Here is a 20,459-nt window from a genome sequence, read left to right on the forward strand (position 1 = left end):
GTGTCACTGTGCTGGTGGAGGGTGTGGGTGGACGCTGTGACGGGTCTGCAATGGTGCTGCCCTTAGGGTCCTCATCCCAGGTGCTCTCTGCACTGGGGTTGGGGTCAAGGTTAACTGAGGGTGATGTGTCAGGCATGCCTAGGACAAAAAGTGGAGACTATTAGTGCTTGGCAGCCACATTGAACATATAACAGTGGACTCAAATAGCGTTGAGGGAGGGATGATGTGGTGCAGGATACTCACATTGCTGTTCGCCGCTGACCTCACCATTGCTGCAGGAATGGTCTATGTCCTCTCCGGTCAGCCCTAACATGCGACTCTCGAACGGAGTGAGGACTTTTAATGTCTGGCACTCCACCCCCGGTCTAGGACCTCTTCCGTTGATCGTGCATGATCTTGTCCTACATAACAACATATGGAGAGAGTGAGAGCAAAGCGCATGCTAGGCCAAATGAGAAGGATGCCAGGCGTGCATGGTGCTGAGTGGAGTCATGGGCGGGATGAGGCGGCGATCTCCAGAGGAGTTGAGGCCAGGAGATGTGAGGGTGAGAGTGAGTGGTAATGGACCTTGAGCTGACAGGGAGTGAGATGCCAGTGAATGTGATGGCCTTGTGAGTGTGAGTTGAGATTGATGAGGTGGTTGCCTTACTCTGGTGGCACACATGAGATCATTCATCCATTTTATGCACTGAATGGCCTACCTCTTGTGTGCAGCATTGGCACCGACCACTGCTGCCACTACCTCCCAAGCTGGAGTGGTGAGACTGGTGGGCCTCCTGCAGCCAGGGCAGGGATAGAGGATATTGTGATGGGCCTACATGGCATCCAGAAGGCGTCCCAAGGATGTGTCACTGAATCAAGGAGCTGCACTCTTCTTGGCCTTTGGGCTCATGTCTTTACCGAGGCAGTCCTGGGCTGCAAGCACTGAGAACTGTGCGTGCAGCTTGGCTACAGTTTAAATATGGCACTCAGCGTGAGGAAACGGCGAGGTAATGACGTGGCAGGCAAATCGGAGGCCAGCCGCTAGCAATCCGATGTGTTTCCCATGACTTCACAATTTACGAGTCAGGAAGGGGACAATGCAGTGCGAAAACCCAACATTGTGGCCGGTGGGTAAAACATCATTTTTCACACTCACAACAACACTTAGTGCAAATCCGGGTCGATTCCACCATATGTGATTGCCACCCTTTTTGCTTCCTACACTATCCAGCAAAGACTTCCCAATATTTTATTAACTATTCTGTGTAGTATTGCAGTCTGTTTTTCTGAACAAAATTAATCCACCATATAATGCCAGCAGCTTAGCTTATTAACACTGTAAACTACCAGCTTCTGAGGCGTATTTTCATGAAGATTGTATTTACTTTAGAAAACATGTAATACACAAACATGAAAGAAGTTTCACGCACCGCTGCTGTCTAAAGGTAACAAATTTTATTAAGTGCCTTCCTTGTAACTGTGGTTTTAAAGCAATCCAGATATAATTAATTCCTTATTAATATACAGGCCAGAGAAATGGTAATATGATTAGTGGTTTTCAAAATACATTTTGTCTTTACTGTGCCAGAAATTTCACAAGACAGCTCACATTAAAAAAAGCACATCAATTCCATATATTTAGGACAATAATCATTATGCTTTAAATATTAGAATATGGTTTTCTTTTTGCACATTTTATTGTTTGTAAATGTACATTCAATTTGTTGATACTTTCCCACACATTGTTGCATTCTGAAGGAATGCTAAAATGTCTGCTTACTCTCACTATAAAGTGCGAGATGAGAAACAGTATAAAAACTATCTGGGTGCTCATCAGTCTGTACACTTTGACCGTACTGATATGCTACGTATCAATAATGAGCAGAAATTGGCTGATGCAATTTGTTCTTTTTTTAAAAATTCACAAGATATTATTTATTCCTATAAACGCTTGCATGTTTGTTTTTAAAACTAAACAACCAGATGACAGTGGACTTGAAAGGTTTTTCTATATGATGTCATGGTTTTTGCTTATGCTTTTCATAACATGAGCTTTTTGCATGTTTTCTTCATTGAAACTCTTAACCAGATAGTTACAATAAGCACTTGGGCAGTAGGTCAAGCAGCTAAAGAATATCAATATGAGTCTTCTCTTTGTCATGATGCCCTAAGGTGTCACCTCTTTCATAATTACACAAGGAATTGAGTATAATCATTGTGATAGTAAAAGTACTAAACATGATCATTCTAAAAGCTTATACCAGGAAGATAAGCCATTAATAAAAAAACAAAGGTAATCAATATATATATATTTTATAAAAAGATAGTAACACAGCAGAATAATTAGAGTTCAGTGCAAAACATTGCAGCAAAAGCATGCTTTAGCCAAATACTCATGTTGCTAAAGCTGGTTTCCAGTCTAACTGCATACAGTTCATAGATTTATTTCAAAATATTTTAAACACTTTTGCAAATTATATTAATGCTTGTTCATTCTGTTCTATGTTTGGCACAAGAGATTTCATATCACAGGGTGCAGCTGTAGTTTCTCTGTTGAAATAGAGAGTGTTATCAAAATTTGTATCCATATCTGTTGTCTTCCTCCTGCGCTTTTGAATGAGGTAGCCTGCAAGAACTATACCTACAGCAAAGACAATAACCAGCACCACCACAATCCCTGTTATGCTGTGAGATGAAGTCTCTTTTGGCTGCAAGACTGAAAAAGGAAGAAAAAAAAACACAATGAACTTCTAACGTAATGTCAAAGATAATACCCCAGAGGAGGAGACCATTCTGCCAGGCCTGCCTGTGTCATGTATAAAAAGATGATGTGGGAAATACTCAGCAGGTCATGCAGCATCTGTGGCGAAAGAAACTATGTTTATGCAGTACGCCATACAGTCCCCCAAGCCTGCTCTGCCATTGAATAAGATCAAGGCTGAGGTTCGATATGAACTCAAATTTCCTGTCCAATCCCAATATCCCTTGATTCAATTAGAACCATCAATCTCAATTTTTAATATATTCAGTGACCCACAGGCCTCTAAGCCAGAGAATTCCAAAGATTCACAACTCTGAAAGAACTTTCTCATCTCACAGCCCTTATCCTGAGAGTATGACCTCCAGCCAGAGGAATCGACCTGTCAGCATCCATCCTGACATGCTAAGAATTTTATAGGTTACAATGTCTAAACTCCAGAGAATGTCGGCCCATTTTACTCAATCTATGCTCATAGGACAGCCCTGTTGTTCCCAGGAATCAATCGAATGAGCCTTCATCGTACCCACTCTTGGCAAGTATATCCTTCCTTAGGGAAGGAAATCTTGACCTGGTCTGGCTTATATGTGACTCTGAAATGGCCTAACAAGCCACTCAGTTCTCGAGGGCAATTAAGGCTGGACAATAAATGCTGGCCCAGTTAGCAATGCCTACATCCCATGAACAAGTAATAAAAAAATCTTTTCAGTCAAGAGGGTGTGAATAAGATTATATTACACCAGCAGCTAGGGATGCCTGGTGCCAACCATGTGATTTTAATTTTGATATTTTGTTCCTTATATTGGGAGATATATTTTGTGCTCAAAGCAGTGGAGATTGGGATCTAAGCAACAAGTTACATTGCATATGATCCTGCTCAGTGGCACTAGAATTAGCAATGTTTGTCCCCAAGGAAATTTATAAATTTCCACAGGACTATTAGATACAAGGCCAACATCTTGGCCAGAATTGAAAATGTAGTAAATAAATGATGCCAGTTATGTTGATAAAATCGTTCATAATAATTATAAAGCAGTCTCCAATTTTAACCATCCCACTTTCCCAGCAGTTGAATGCTGTAGAACATCAAGGAGCTTCTCAGAGTAAATAGAAATTTATAAAGAAAGGATAGCAATAATATTTCATTTGCTGCAAATAGTTCTTACCTTCCATCAGTGAAGGTGCCTCAGTTAGTTCAACAACTGCAAAGAAGAAATATTGGTTAATTTTCAGTAAATCTTTCATTAAGGAAACTTTTTTCTAGGAAACCACTGTACCATTTAACTTACTTTTCGGCATTTTGCAAATGAATGGTTTATATGTTGCACAGGGAGCATTGTTCCAGTAATTTGAATCTGAGTACATTTCAACACAATTTTCATTCTTCTGACTTGAAGGTTCTCCTTTATTCCAGTTTACAAAATCTACCACAGTGTTATCTATCCATAACCACTCGTCTGAAATGAGAAACCAAATAGTTAACATGTAAAGAATGTATGGACTTTTCTCATGCCGTGTAGATGCCATTTTAATTTAAACAAATCCTGTAATAATTTGCATTTATATAGCACCTTTAATGTAATAAAATGTGCCAAATCACTTTACAGGAGCATTGTCAACAAAATTTAACACCAAGCCACATAAAGAGCTAATAGAAAAGGTTGATCATAGAGGTAGGTTTTCAAATGCATCTTAAAGAGGAAAGAGAGTGTTACAAATGTGAGGTTTTATAAGACTTTTGCTTGGGACTGTGTCTTTAATTTAGGGAAAAATAGAGGAATGAAGGAGGGTCATGTGACTTGTTCTGAATTCTGCTGACAACAACCCTGGTTGGCTTAGTTGTTATAGGTTAAGGTGGGGCCTGGTTTGTTTTACTGGGAAGAAGGTGCAAGAAAGCCATACCTGTAAACAATGAACAGAGTGGCTTATCTAATGGTGGATAGACTGTTAGTCTTTAAGTCCCAGGGAGTTGTTAGGAATGTCAGGTTTATTAAACAGATATACTTTAAACTTTCTATTTAATTCAAAGATATAATGAAGTTGGGGGTCTAAAGCTTAACTAATTAGTGTTTCTACCTGTATGCAAGGCTCATGTGATTCACAATTCCATGGAGATGGGCTTTGAGAGGGGAAGAGGCCATTGTAGGATCGGGTGGCAGGTTTTCGTAAAAATGATCAATGAACCTCACAGTCAGTCTGCAAGAATCTGAGAGAGATAGCAGCATCAAGCCTCTATTTTTCATCACACAAAATGCAGGTGAGAGTTCGTACTTGGATTGAAGAGACCAAAATCATGAGGGTTTAAACAATGTGGGAAGATTTGCCTAGCTTGGGCTAGAGGGAAGGATCTCCAGGCTAACAGACACTGTGAAAGTCAGTTCAGGGATTAGAAGTTATTTGGCTAGAAAAGGAAAAATGAACTAAGAATCACTTTGGACTGTTTCCTGGAGAATGAAGTGTCTGCTTAATGTACAGAGTAAGGGAGGGAGCTTTTAGATCATTTTGAATGTTAACTTGGAGATAATTTCTGTAATTTAGAGTATAAGTTGTCTACTGACAATATTAAGTCAACTTTGCTTCAAATTTGTGTGCTCCAGTAAAAACCCTAAAACTTGAAATCTTCTTGTGATTCTTTCAGCTATTCACTGGAAGTTTGAATTCCTTTCTTAACCTTATCGTTCTCCACAGGAATTGAAACAAGAGGTAGGGAGGTGTAGGAGGGAATCCTAGAGCCTGGCATTCAATGTGCATCAGTGTATAATGGGTAGCTGAGCCAAATTCGCCTGTTTACATTCTCTGTCAAAGTTAAAAGCTCCAAGGAATGGATTATGTTAATGAAAACACAGAATCCATTGTATACACAACAATATTCTACTAACAATAATGGTATGAATGATTAGCTAATCAGTTTTTGGTGGTGTTTGAGAGCTGAATGCTGGACAGAACACTGGGAAAACTTCCAGCTCTTTTTTTCCATTGTACCATGGGATTTTTAACATCAGTCTGAACCAGCAGAAAGGAACCTCCTTTCAATATCTCATTCAGAGGACATGAGCTTCAACAATATAACATTCCTTCAATACAAATGCTGGATTGGAGTTTGAACCCTCATTTTCCGATTCAGTAGCAAGAATGCCACCACTGAGCCATTTGGGGCCCCAATATTCCACCAACAATGGTTTTAATTTTACACAATGTGAACGAATGTCTTTTCCACCCCACATCCTGAACAGGTTTCTCTCAAGTTAGCCCAATTTTAACAGAAAGGGTCATAACTAGACACTTAGTATGATTTTCATCTGATTGAGCTCCAGTTGAGCACTTTTCAACAGTGGAAAACATGCTAACAAGCAACCAGTGACAAATGTTTAACCATACATTTTTGGTGCAGCCACTCAGATTTAGCTTTTTTAAACAAATAATGGGCTGAATTTTATGGTTCTCCAGAGATGAGCTGGCAGGCAAACGGGGTGGGTGGGGGAGATGTAAAGTTGGGCATCATGCTATGGCCAGCGTCCATGCTACCTGCTCCTACCCCCATCACAATTTTACTAGGGGTGGAGGAGGCATTGGGAGACCCACCCACCAATTAACCAAGTGAGGTCATCAAGGGGCCAATTAATGGGATTTAACCCATAGCGGGAAAGGCTCATGTTATTCTGTAGCCCAACAGCTTTCACTGTTTGGGCTGGTGGTTGGCCAAAGTAGGGTGTAAGGGTTGCCTCCTTTTACAGGCCCTGTGTGCCCATTGGAAGCTTCACCGCACCATCATCCTCCTCTGCCACACCAAGGAGTTCCCACCTTCATGTTTCACCTACCCTCTGCCCTGTCAGCCCTAGCTACCCACCACCCTTGCCAGGGACTGCCAGCCTTTTGGTCCAGTGAGACCAACGTCCCTCTCTTTCCCCCCCCCACCCCCACCCCCCAATCCCATATATAATTTTGCATCTAGCTCCATGGACAATCACTGTTGGGAATTGGATGCAGTCCAGCAGAGGCTATCGCTCCCACTGGTACCATCGGGACCAGATAGGTGCTGGCCATTTGATTGGCAGCAGCTCTGAGGCAGGCCTTCCTTCTTGGATGACATGGGAGGCCCACCTAAAGTCAATGAATGGCACAACAGCTGTTAAATGGTTGTGGGGTGAGCTGTCCAAGCTGAGGTGCGCTCACCCCCGATTTACTCTGGGGGTTAGTCAGGGATGGGTGTGGGGGGGGTGTTGCCCACCTGTAAAAGACAGCCCAATGTTTCTTTTAATATCTGAAAAGCAGATTTAATAATAACCTGCAAAAAGAAATGGATAAATCTTAAAAGGGAAAAGAAATGCTGGGCTACGAGGAAAGAACTGTCATAGAGTATGTTTAAGGAATTGGCACAGGCACAATGGGCTAAATGGCCTCCTTCTGTGCTGTGTTATTCTATAATTCTATGGTTAGACAATTTACGTCAATGAGATTTAGCATAGGAGGCACTTCCTCAATGTGTCACACTCCCAGGTAACTCTTTCACAGTTAGTTCTGAAAATTATGATTTTGGCTCAAGGAAGCAGTGTTTAATTAGAAAGTAGGAAAGATTTTTACCTTCAACATTCTTATACATTCCTATCCAGAAAGCTGCTGTCTTGTCAGCCAACATTTCTGTTGTATGAAATAAAAAGGCATTTTCGGCAGTACTCTCTATACTTGCTAATGAAGCTCCTGCATAAAGAAAATAAATATATATTTTCATTCAAGTGTGAAAAAGAAAAATATTTGAACCGCTCATCAATGTGCATTTTGTAATCTATTATTGAGATCAGCCCTTTTTAAATGGCTCGCTGAAAATGTTTACAGATCAGTTGGGAAACAATTAAAAGTTTTCAATATTTATTTTCAGTGAACAAAACAACTGCTAAGACTGTGCTAATTCACAGAGACTAAATAAAATGTTATATAGAGAATAATAGTTGTACAAAAGCAAAATACTGCAGGTACTAGGATTTGGAAATCGAATCAGAAACTGCTGGAGCTACTCAACAGGTCTGCCAGCACGTGTGGGGGGAGAGAGGGGGTTAATATTTCAGGTTGATGACCTTTCATTAGGACTGAGAAAAGTTAGAAATGTAATAGGTTTTGAGCAAATGAAAAAGGGGAAGGTAGGAAGAAGAGCAAAATGATAGGGTGGAAGACAATAGAAGTTAAATGACAAAAAAGGTGATGGTGCAGGGCCAAAGAGAATGTTTATAGGGCAAGAAAAGAAACAAAAGAGGTGGTGTGAATGGCAGGGTAATGAACAGCTGCTATATGAAAGCCCAAAAAAGGGGTAAAAGAGAATAAAACCAAGACCTGCAAAGAAAAAAGAAACAAAATGGGATCAAAGACTAAGGTCTGAAGTTGTTGAACTCAGTTTTGAGTCTGAAAGGCTGTAGAGTGCCTAATCAAATTCTGTTCCTCCAGCTTCATTGGAACACTACAGGAGGCCGAGGATAGAAAGGTCAGCATGAGAACAAGATAGAGAATGAAAATGAGAGGTGATGGGAAGCTCAGGTTCAGGTTTGTAGACTGCATGGAGGTACTGCAGAAAGTGGTCACCCAATCTGCATTTGGTCTCCCCATTCGAGAGCAGACCGTATTCCAAGCAGCAAAGACAGTATAATAAATTGAAAGGAGTGCACACTAAATCACTGTTTCACCTGGAGGAGCGCTTGGAGCCTTGGACAGTGAGGAGAGAGGAAGTTAAAAAGCAGATGTTGCATCTCCTGTGCTTTCATAGAAAGGTGCAATAAGAAGGAAAGGCAGTAACTGAGGAGTGGACCAGGGTGTCATGGAAGGAAGGGCCACTTTGAAATTCTGAAAGGGGAGAGAAATGGATAATGTGTCTGGCGATGGCACACATTGGAGGTGGCAAAAATGGCAAAGGAGGGACACATAGGCTGCTGGGGTGGAAAGTGAGGACAAGGGAAGTCCTACCAAGATTCTTGGAGGAAAGGGAAGGGTGAGAGCATAAGGGTGGGAAATGGGGAAGGTGCATTCGAAGGCCCTGTCAAAAATCGTAGTTGTATGCCGTGAGGGGTGTCCTTGGATGAGGATAAAGGAAGACATATGATATGCGCTGGTATAAAAGAGATAGAGAAACTGGAAGAATGGAATTGAGTCCTTACAGGAAGCAGGATGTGAGGAATTGTATTCAACGTAGCTATAGGAGACAGCGGGAGAGAAGGAAAGAAAAAGATGGAAATCCTGCACTCCAGAACCCAATCATGGGATGTCCTGCCCCTTGTGTCCAATGATCAGTGGGTCGAGAATTGGCCTGTTCAGTCTCAGGAAGAGCCATGGCAGAAAATTGACACACTGACATCATCCCGTGTCATTTTACACGGGCCCCGCTGAACTCAATATCCTGCCCAAGGAGAATTATTTTCTTTCATTGTTATCCTGTGGAATTCTCTTCCCCAGGAAGCAGTGGACACAGGGACATTGAGTACTCTAAAGGTTGAGTTGGATAGGTTCTTGATTGACAAAGGAGTCAAAAGGTATTGGGGTAGGCAGGAGAGTAGAGTTAAGGCTACAATCAGATCAGCTATGAGCTTACCATATGGCAGAGCAGGCTCAAGGGGCCAAACGGCCTAATTCTGCTCCTAATTCTTATGTTCATACGTATGTTTGACAGAGATGGATGATTGAGAGTGCCGAATAGATAAGTCTGTGTGCTGCAGTTCATTGCTTGCAGTAATTTCTATTTGCATATTTTAAATTCATTCACGCAATTTGATCGCTGCTGGCTAGGCCAGCATTTAGTGCCCATCCCTATTTGCCCTTGAGAAGATTGTGGTGACTGCCTTCTTGAACCTCTGTAGTCCATGTGGTGTAGTTTGCTGTTGTCGTTTCCAGTGCCTAAGTCAATGCTGACCACCTGGTTTCATTTCTTATAGACTTTGTAGCGGTTTGATACAACTGAGTGGCTTTGCTTGGCCATTTCAGAGGGCATTTAAGAGTCAACTACATTTCTGTGGGTTTGGAGTCACATATAGGCCAGACCAGGTAAGGATGGCAGATTTCCTTCCCTAAAGGGGATTAGTGAACCAAGTGGATTTTAAAGACAATGGTTTAGGGTCATCATTAGATTCTTTATTACAGATTTTTATTGAATTCAAATTCCACCCAGGTCCCCATTATAAAATGCCAGTCATTGTAATACTCAACATTTTGTTAGACAATGTGCTTTGCTGGTAAGACATTGGCAGGTTTTCTATCTTCACTTTCCTTTTCAAGGCAGGAAAAGAGAAAGTTAATCTCTGAAAAAGCGTGATTTGACATCAACCTCAAACAAGCTACTTACCAAGACGAATGCAGTGAAGGCTGGCTGCGGCCCAGTTTTTAGTAGTTGCTGTTTCGAATAAATAGCAATGGCCATGGAATGGGACCCAAGATTGGGGTAACACTGTTTCTGGGCATTTTCCAGGAAGTTGAGGTGGATCCAAAGGTGGTTGCACTGACAAAACACAATATTAAAAATTACTTCAGTGAAAGCAGATAATCAATTTAGGTTTTTATTCACATTTAAAAAGAAAGTTCTCGTTTTAACTTTCCCTTTAAATCTCATAACATGCACTAATTTCCAGTTGAAAGGATGGGCAAGTGATTTATTAGGCTTCTGTCTTTGCTGTGTTTTAACAGTAGGAGCTGCCTGAAGCTATACTCTAAGCTGAATCAGTCAGCAATTTTGCCTCAGTTTCTCCCTGAATTCTTGGATTTAAAAATGTGTTTATCACAAACTGTACGGAAATTTATGGTGGGGTATATGTTTCTTACCAGAAGATTTTTTACAAGCGGCATAATGTTCATCATCGCACTTTGAAGTTTTCCAACTTCCATCCAGATTCATGAAGACACACCCATCGTTGATCTTGGGTTCTCCAGCCTCCCATTTGGAATAGCGCAGTCTCCACCCGTCAACCCATCTGTACTGTCTTGAAGTCTAAAATGATTTCAGATTTAAAATGTTGCATCAGTGTCCTCAATTATTTGTGTTTACAGGGCTCTCCGCTGTGCTTTTTGTTGTTTAAAGCGACAACATTTGGTAATCTTTCTTGACCCTGATTTTCAACATCATTTGTGACACTGATTCTCAAACACGCAAAATATTTTATATAATTCCCTCATATCTATTGCTTCCAACCTCAGGTATCATTCTGCTAAATCTACACTTTCTACTATTTTAATATCCTTTCTATCATGGGGTGCCATTGCACATAGAGAATCACAGAATGGTTACAGCATAGAATGAAGCCATTCAGCTCTTCGTGGCTCTCCGAAGGAGCAATTTACATAGTGCCACTCCCCAGCCTTTTCCCTGTACCCCTGCACATTCATTTTCAGATAATAATCCGCAGAACCACAGAATGGTTAATGTTTTATATACTTAGAAACTTTATGTATGGATTAGCCATTGTCTTGTACAAAATTATAATTGCATCTCCTCATTACTCTATGCCTCTATTTACAAAGTCCAAAATGCTATTGGCATCCTTTTACTGCAGCTACCTCACTTGGAACGTTAAGGAAATTAACCCCAACGTCCTTCTGTACGTTCATAACATTTTGACACTTTTCTATTGAGTGCACACTCGCATCTTCATGTATTCTCCATATCAAACAGTATGCCCATGCTGCTAGCTTCTGCTCTTCTGTCTTTTTATCAGATCCCATCCTTTGTGTCCTTGGCAAAATTTAAATATGGTGCACTCAAATCTAAATAATTTACATGCAATAAGAGCAGAAATGGACACACACTGTTCCCTCCTTGAATCTATTTGTCCTAACTGGGAACATAGGACTTAGGAGCATGATGGGGCCATTTAGCTCTTTAAGCCTGCTCCACTGTTCAATAAGATCAAGGCTTATCTGGTTGTAATCTCAACTCCACTCTCCCATCTGCCCCTCATAAACCTGGCTCCCTTGTCTATTCAAAATCCATCTAACTGAGTCTTAAACAAATTCAATGACCCAGCCTCCACCACTTTCTGTGGAAGCAAATTCCACAGGCTAACAACCCTCTGAGAGAAAAAAAATTCTCCTCATCTCTGTCTTATAAGGGAGATGTCTTATTTTTAAACTGTGTCCCCTGCTTCTTGTCTCTCCCACAAATGGAAACATCCTCTCAGCATCCACCCTGTCAAGTTCCCTCAGGATCTTATATGTTTCAATAAGATCACCTTTCAATCTTCTGAACTCCAATGGGGATAGGGTCCAACCTGTTCAACCTTGCTTTATAAGATAAGCCCTTCAGCCCCAGAATAAGTCGTGATCCTTCTCTGAACTGGTTCTAACACAATTATATCCTTTTTCAAATAAGGAGACCAAAACTGTACACAGTACTCCAGGTGTGGTCTCACCAAGGCCCTGTATAGCTAAAGTAAAACTTCCCTACTTTTATATCCCATTCCCCTTGCAATAAAAGCCAAAATTCCATTTGGCTTTGTAATCGCTTGCTGTACCTGCAAACTAACTTTTTGTGATTCATGTATCAGGACATCCAGATTAATCTGTACTACCGAGTTTTGCAATCTCTCAATTTAAAGAGAATACTGCTTTCTCAATCTTTCCCTCTCCATCAACAAATTGCATACGCATTTTATTTCTTCATACCATATCTGTTCAAAGGTAGATTTCCTTTTCAAATAATGAAAGGCAAAATTCCAAAATGTGTTCATGTTGAAATACAAAATTAAAGGAAAAGACATCTATCTCTTCCCCCAAGGTATGGAGTATGAGTGGGAGACCCCACCACATAAAAATTCACTCCCTAATTATTTCTTAAATGTACAGACCACTTAACTCGAGGTCCAATTCGAGTGTTGACCACTATCTGCATAAAGAACTGTCTGATATGAGTCAGTTACTCTTTCACATACTTGATCCTAGGTCCACTTGTCATAATACCACAATTTAAAATAATATTCCAGATATACCTTTTTTTATCATTATCATTCATATGTTACATACCTCTGTAAGATTAACTCTTTCTTCATGACTCATACCTCTGACACAAGGGATCTGCTCTTCTCTATTATGCTTCCATAGTGCCTGTGATAGATCTCCGAAAGAGCTATCCAATTAATTCCACTCCCATGCTCCTTCCCCATCATCCTGCAAATGTTTCCCCTTCAAGTATTCATCCAGCTCCATTTTTAAACTTAACAACAAATCTGTTTCCACCACTCTATCAGACAATGCATTCTAGATCATAAAATCCCACTGCGCTGGAAATTCTTCCTCATATCACCCCCGGCTCTTTTGCCATTAACTCCTTTGTGCTTGGAGATCAAAACAGGTGTGTTGATTATGTAGTTGATCATGTATTTCTCTTATTTACATGCAGCAGTCTGAGCTCCATGATTCAACTTTCAATTGGCCTGTGGATTACTGTTCTGCATTGGTTGGACACATCTTGCATCAAATCTACTAAGATTCCTGGATTTTTAAAAAATTCATTCATGGGGTGTGGGCTTCACTGGCTAGGCCAGCATTTATTGCCCATCCTAATTGCCCTTGAGAAGGTGGTGGTGAGCTGCCTTCTTGAACCACTGGAGAACATGTGGTGTAGGTACACCCACAGTGCTGTTAGAAAGGGGTTCCAGAATTTTGACCAAGTGACAGTGAAGGAACGGTGATATATTTCCAAGTCAGGATGGTGAGTGACTTGGAGGGGAGCTTCCAGGTGGTGGTGCTCCCATCTATCTGCTGCCCTTGTCTTCTAGATGGTAGTAGTCGAAGGATTGGAAGGTGCTGTCAAAGGAGCCTTGGTGAATTCCTGAAGTGCATCTTGTAGATGGTGTACACTGCTGCTACTGTTCGTCGGTGGTGGAGGGAGTGATTATTTATGGATATGGTGCCATTCAAGTGGGCTGCTTTGTCCTGGATGGTGTCAAGTTTCTTGAGTGTTGTTGGATCAGCACTCGTCGAGGCAAGTGGGGAGTATTCCATCACATTCCTGACTTGTGCTTTGTAGATGGTGGACAGGCTTTGGGGAGTCAGGTGAGTTACTCATAACATGATTCCTAGCCTCTGACCTGCTTTTGTAGCCACAGTATTTATATGGCTAGTCCAGTTCTGTTTCTGGTCAATGATAACCCCCAGGATGTTGATAGTGGGGATTCAGTGATGGTAATGCCATTGAACATCAAGGGCCAATGGTTGGATTCTCTCTTGTTGGAAATGGTCATTGCCTGACGTTTGTGCAGTGCAAATGTTAATTGCCATTTGTCAGTCCGAGCCTAAATATTGTCCAAGTCTTGCTATATTTGGACATGGGCTGCTTCAGTATCTGAGGAGTCACGAATGATGCTGAACATTGTGCAATCATCAGCAAACATCCCCACTTCTGACCTAATGATGGAAGGAAGGTCATTAATGAAGCAGATGAAGGTGGTTGGGCCGAGGACACTACCCTGAGGAACTCCTGCTGTAATGTCCTGGAGCTGAGATGACTGGCCTCCAACAACCACAACCATCTTCCTTTGTGCTAGGTATGACTCCAATCAGCGGAGAGTTTTCCTCCTGATTCCCATTGACTCCAGTTTTGCTAGGGCTCCTTGATGCCACACTCTGTCAAATGCTGCCTTGATGTCAAGGGCAGTCACTCTCACCTCACCTCGGGAGTTCAGCTCTTTTGTCTATGTTTGAACCAAGGCTTTAATGAGGTCAGGAGCTCAGTGACATTGACGGAACCCAAACTGGGCATCAGTGAGCAGGTTATTGCTAAGCAATTGCCACTTGATAGCACTGTTGATGACCCTTTCTGTTACTTTACTGATGATGGAGATTAGACTAATGATGTGGTAATTGGCTGGGTTCGATTTTTTTCCTGCTTTTTGTGCACAGGACATACCTGGGCAATTTTCCACAAAGCCGGGTAGATGTCGGTGTTATAGCTGTACTGGAACAGTTTTGCTAGGGGCGCAGCATGTTCTGGAGAACAAGTCTTCAGTACTATTGCCGGAAAATTGTCAGGACCCATAGCCTTTGCACTATCCAGTGTCTTCAGCCGTTTCTTGATATCACTTGAGCAAATCAAATTGACTGAAGACTTGCATCTGTGATGCTAGGGGCCTCTGGAGGGGGCCAAGAAGGATCACCCACTCAGCACTTCTGTCTGAAGATTGTAGTAATGCTTCAGCCTTATCTTTTGCCTTATCTTCATTCTTAGTTACATCAGAACTATTCATGGAATATGTGTGTTTTCCTTCCTATAAGAAAGACATTTCTGCAGTTGTTCACATTAAATTTCACCTGCCTTACTTGTCCATCTTACTCAGTAATTTTTGAGCTGATTCCACTGCCTCTTCTAGTTTGGGATCAACAGCAGGTTTGACCACTTGATTTTGAATTTCTGAGTCTACATCATTCATGTAAGTGCGAAACAGTAGGGGCAGAGTTTTTCGCTGAGCGAGCAGGCGAGCGCGTGACCCGCTCAAGAGTAAAATAGCGCGTGATGACATCGGGCTAGCATCCCAACGTCATTGCGCACTCGCATGATATTTCAGTCAGTGGGCACACGCAAAAGTCAGAAGAGTGCCCGCCAGCAATTAAGAGGGCAATTAAGCCCATTAAAGCTCCAATTGTCCCCGATTGGGCAAATCGGCCAAGTGGCCTTTGCATTTTTCATGAACCTCATCCCGCCCTTGGATGAGGTTTTATGTTATTAAATTTTTAAAAATCTATGGACAGAATTTTTATAATGTATATGTTCAGGTGAGTGCTTGTGATGCTTGGACATTTTCATTCTGATTTTAAAATCTTTATTTAATTGTTTTGAAGTCTTCATCTCTCTGCCTTCAGGGAGTTTTTACTCCATGCTCGTCCACGCTTATGTCAGCGCCTGCCCTCCTCCCGCCCCCACCCCGGCAGCGCTGAGGATTTCAGCGCGCATTTCACACCGGCTGGCCACTTAATGGCCAGCCAGTGTGAAATCGCGGTCAGGCGCTGACTGCAGTTGGCAGTTTGTTCCGCGGCTGATCCTGGACTCACCGATCGCGTCCACCGCCCACCTAAAAAATCCTGCCCAAGCAGTCACAAGAATCCAATCAGTTTTCTCCCAGGCCAAAATAACTCCTCTCACATTTGTTCATTATTTTCCTTGCTTCAATCAGATTCTTATCCATTCTCAGGGATTATTGCGAATCCTCTTACAGCTTCAAATTTCATGTTGATATGTATCTTTGTCAAACAGATTTGAAAGTATGATACAAAGTGCAGGCAGAAATCAATATCTTTAGAAGTACAGTGCATTTAATATTTTTCTTCAGCTAACACTGTTACTACCTATTTCTTACCTCATTGCCATTTAGTCCAATCCACAGTTTCTGTCCAAATTTAGCAGCTTCTAATATTAGTAAGGAATGTTCAAATACATTTGTGATACTGACAATCTCGGCACCCTCTGCCTCACAAACTTTACGAGCATCTTGCCATTTCAGCTTGAAGGCAACTAGTCTGTATGAACCGTTAGCATACTTAATGTAGCTTGTTGGTGCCATGGTTGTGGACTGTAACATTAAAGCGCGATCTGTGGAAGGAATCACATTCTGCATTTATTATTTCCATTCAGATTTCTATGGATACAATATTTTTCCATGATATCAAGATGACGTTCAATACATCCAATCAGACCAGAAGTTGTTTTAGTAAACTTTTAATGTGTTATTAGGCTCTTAAGTAACTGAGATGATGGGGTCAATTTTCTGGGCCTACGCTGTCAGCAGTGAGCCTTTCTCAATACCAGTGCATATCAGGGAAACATAGGTTCACTACCCATGATATGCTAGCTGTTGATATATAAATGAGTCCCAAAATTTCCAAAATATGAGGCTCCATGGCAAATTGCCCAGCATCAGTGCTTTCTGTTGTATCTTTAATGTGATCATGTTCTAACAAAAATTTTCGAAGTTCTTCACGAAGATGTCCTTTGAAAAGTATTTCTGTTCTCATTCCCTGAGGTTCTTATTCATTGCGTATTTAAAAAAAAGTAATACTGCCCATTTCCACCTGTTCCTCCTCCTTTTCCACATCACCAATAATTTGTCTTTATTCAGAATCTACAATGTTGAAAGCTTGGGGGATTTCAATATGCAGGTAGACTGGGAAAATCAGGGTGGTAATGGATCCGAAGAAAAGGAATTTGTGGAATGTCTACGAGATGACTTTTTGGAGCAGCTTGTGGTGGAGCCCACTAGGGAACAGGCAATTCAAGATTTAGTGATGTGTAATGAGGCAGATTTGATAAGGGAGCTTAAGGTGAAGGAACCCTTAGGAGGAAGTGACCATAATATGATAGAATTTACCCTGCAATTTGAAAGGAAAAAGCTGGAATCAGATGTAACAATATTACAGTTGAATAAAGGCAACTACAGAGGCAAGAGGGAGGAGCCGGCCAGAATTGACTGGGAGATGAGCCTAGCAGGAAAGACAGTGGAACAGCAATGGCAGGAGTTTCTGGGAGTAATTTGGGAGACACAGCAAAAATTCATCCCTAGGAAGAAGCATACTAAAGGGAGGACAAGGCAACCATGGTTGACAAGGGAAGTCAGGGACAGCATAAAAGCTAAAGAGAAAGCATACAATGTGGCGAAGAGCAGTGGGAAACCAGGGGATTGGGAAGCCTACAAAGACCAACAGAGGACAACTAAAAAAGAAATAAGGAGGGAGAAGATTAAATATGAGGGTAAACTAGCCAGTAATATAAAAGAAGATTGCACAAGTTTTTTAGATAAATAAAGGGTAAGAGAGAGGCAAAAGTGGACATTGGGCCATTGGAAAATGACGCTGGAGGAGTAGTGCTGGGGATCAAAGAAATGGCGGAGGAATTAAATAAGTACTTTGTGTCAGTTTTCACAGTGGAAGACACGAGTGACACCCCCAAAGTTCAAGAGAGTCAGGGGGCAGAGGTGAGTATGTTGGCCATTACCAAGGAGAAGGTGCTAGGAAAACTGAAAGGTCTGAAGGTGGATAAATCACCTGGACCAGATGGATTGCACCCCAGAGTTCTGAAGGAGTTAGCTGAAGAGATAGTGGAGGCCTTAGTGGTGATCTTTCAGGTATCACTGGAGTCAGAGAGAGTCCCAGAGGACTGAAAATCGCTAATGTAACCCCCATGTTTAAGAAGGGAGTGAGGCAAAAGATGGGAAATTACAGGCCGATTAGCCTGAGCTCGGTCATTGGTAAGATTTTAGAGTCCATTATTAAGGATGAGATTTCTGAACACTTGGAAGTGCATGGTAAAATCGGGCAAAGTCAGCATGGTTTCATCAAGGGGAGGTCATGCCTGACAAATCTGTTAGAATTCTTTGAGGAGGTAACGAGTAGGTTAGACAAAGGAGAGCCATTGGATGTTATCTACTTGGACTTCCAGAAGGCCTTTGACAAGGTGTCACACAGGAGGCTGCTCAGTAAGATAAGAGCCCATGGTGTTAGAGGCAAGGTACTAGCATGGATAGAAGATTGGCTGTCTGGCAGGAGGCAGAGAGTGGGGATAAGGGGGTCCTTCTCAGGATGGCGGCCGGTGACTAGTGGAATTCCGCAGAGGTCGGTGTTGGGACCACAACTTTTTACTTTATACATTAATATACTAGATGAAGGAACTGAGGGCATCCTGGCTAAGTTTGCAGATGATACAAAGATAGATGGAGGGACAGGTAGTATTGAGGAGGTAGGGAGGCTGCAGAAGGATTTGGACAGGTTAGGAGAATGGGCAAAGAAGTGGCAGATGGAATACAATGTGGGGAAGTGTGAGGTCATGCACTTTGGTAGGAAGAATAGAGGCATAGACTATTTTCTAAATGGGGAGAGAATTCAGAAATCTGGAGTGCAAAGGGACTTGGGAGTCCTAGTCCAGGATTCTCTTAAGGTTAACTTGCAGGTTGAGTCAGTAGTTAGGAAGGCAAATGCAATGTTGGCATTTATTTCGAGAGGACTAGAATATAAAAGCAGGGATGTGCTGCTGAGGCTTTATAAGGCACTGGTCAGACCAATTTAGAATATTGTGAGCAATTTTGGGCGCCGTATCTCAGGAAGGATGTTCTGGCCCTAGAGAGAGTCCAGAGGAGGTTCACGAGAATGATCCCAGGAATGAAAGGCTTAACATATGAGGAATGTTTGAGGACTCTGGGTCTATACTCAATGGAGGTTAGAAGGATGAGGGGGGATCTGACTGAAACTTACAGAATACTGAAAGGCCTGGATAGAGTGGACGTGGGGAAGATGTTTCCATTAGTAGGAGAGACTAGGACCCGAGGGCACAGCCTGAGAGTAAAGGAAGACCTTTTAGAATAAATGAGGAGAAACTTCTTTAGCCAGAGAGTGGTGAGTCTATGGAATTCATTGCCACAGAAGGCTGTGGAGGCCAGGTCATTGAATGTATTTAAGACCGAGATAGATAGGTTCTTGATTGGTAAGGGGATCAAAGGTTACGGGGAGAAGGCAGGAGAATGGGGTTGAGAAACTTATCAAACATGATTGAATGGTGGAGCAGACTCGATGGGCCAAATGGCCTAATTTCTGCTCCTATGTCTTATGGTCTTATTTTAAAAATTCATTCATGGGATGTGAGCGTTGCTGGCTAGGCCAGCATTTATTGCCCGTCCCTAACTGCCCTTGAGAAGGTGGTGTTGAGCTGCCTTCTTGAACCGCTGCAGTCCATGTGGTGTAGGTACACCCACAGTGCTGTTAGGAAGGGAGTTCCAGGATTTTGATTCAGCGACAGTGAAGGAACAGTGATATAGTTCAAAGTTAGGATGGTGAGTAGCTTGAAGGGGAACTTCCAGGTGATGGTACTCCCATCTATATGTTGCCCTTGTCCTTCTAGATGATAATGGTCATGGGATTGAAAGGTGCTGTCTAAGCAGTCTTGGTGAGTTTCTGCAGTGCATCTTGTAAATGGTACACACTACGGCTACAGTTCGTCGGTGGTGGAGGGAGTGAATGTTTGTGGATGTGGTGCCAATCAAATGGACTGCTTTGTCCTGGATGGTGTCAAGGTTCTTGAGTGTTGTGGGAGCTGTGCTCATTCAGGCAAGTGGGGAGTATTCCATCACACTCCTGACTTGTGCCTTGTAGGTGTAGGCTTGGGGGAGTCAGGAGGTGAGTTACTCGCGGCAGGATTCCTAGCCTCTGACCTGTTCATGTAGCCACTATATGGCTAGTCCAGTTCAGTTTCTGGTCAATGGTAACCCCCAGGATGCTGATAGTGGGGGATTCAATGATGGTAATGCCATTGAATGTCAAGGGCAATAGTAGATTCTCTCTTGTTGGAGATGGTTATTGCCTGGCACCTGTGTGGCCTGAATGTTACTTGACACTTGTCAGCCCAAGCCTGGATATTGTCCAGGTCTTGCTGCATTTGGACATGGACTGCTTCAGTATCTGAGGAGTCATGAATGGTGCTGAACATTGTGCAATCATCAGCGAACATCCCACTTTTGACCTCATGATAGAAGGAAGCAGCTGAAGATGGTCGGGCCGAGGACACTACCTTGATGAACTCCTGCAGTGATGTCCTGGAACTGAGATGACTGTCCTCCAACAACCACAACCAATTTCCTTTGTGTTAGGTATGACTCCAACCAGCAGAGAGTTCTTCCCCTGATTCCCATTGACTCCAGTTTTGTAGGGCTCCTTAATGCTGCCTTGATGTCTAGGGCAATCACTCTCAGCCCCACCTCTGAGTTCAGCTCTTTTGTCTATG

The 20,459-nt window shown here is 42.3% G+C and overlaps 1 protein-coding gene across 1 annotated transcript in view; it reads right to left on the minus strand.

Annotated features, from left to right (window-relative positions):
• Positions 1 to 1,422: 1,422 nt before the first annotated feature.
• The window catches only part of mrc1a (mannose receptor, C type 1a), a 202,376-nt gene continuing 183,339 nt past the window's right edge, over positions 1,423 to 20,459 (minus strand). Inside the window, exons 24-30 of the mRNA XM_041184946.1 lie at positions 16,054 to 16,286; positions 10,532 to 10,697; positions 10,059 to 10,211; positions 7,322 to 7,438; positions 4,030 to 4,197; positions 3,907 to 3,942; positions 1,423 to 2,698 (exon numbers count right to left, since the gene is read on the minus strand). Coding sequence (XP_041040880.1) covers positions 2,457 to 2,698; positions 3,907 to 3,942; positions 4,030 to 4,197; positions 7,322 to 7,438; positions 10,059 to 10,211; positions 10,532 to 10,697; positions 16,054 to 16,286 — 1,115 coding nt within the window. The 3' untranslated portion in view covers positions 1,423 to 2,456. The remainder of the gene's footprint in view (positions 2,699 to 3,906; positions 3,943 to 4,029; positions 4,198 to 7,321; positions 7,439 to 10,058; positions 10,212 to 10,531; positions 10,698 to 16,053; positions 16,287 to 20,459) is intronic.

This window comes from Carcharodon carcharias, chromosome 3, assembly GCF_017639515.1.
Source record: "Carcharodon carcharias isolate sCarCar2 chromosome 3, sCarCar2.pri, whole genome shotgun sequence".
NCBI lineage: Eukaryota > Metazoa > Chordata > Chondrichthyes > Lamniformes > Lamnidae > Carcharodon > Carcharodon carcharias.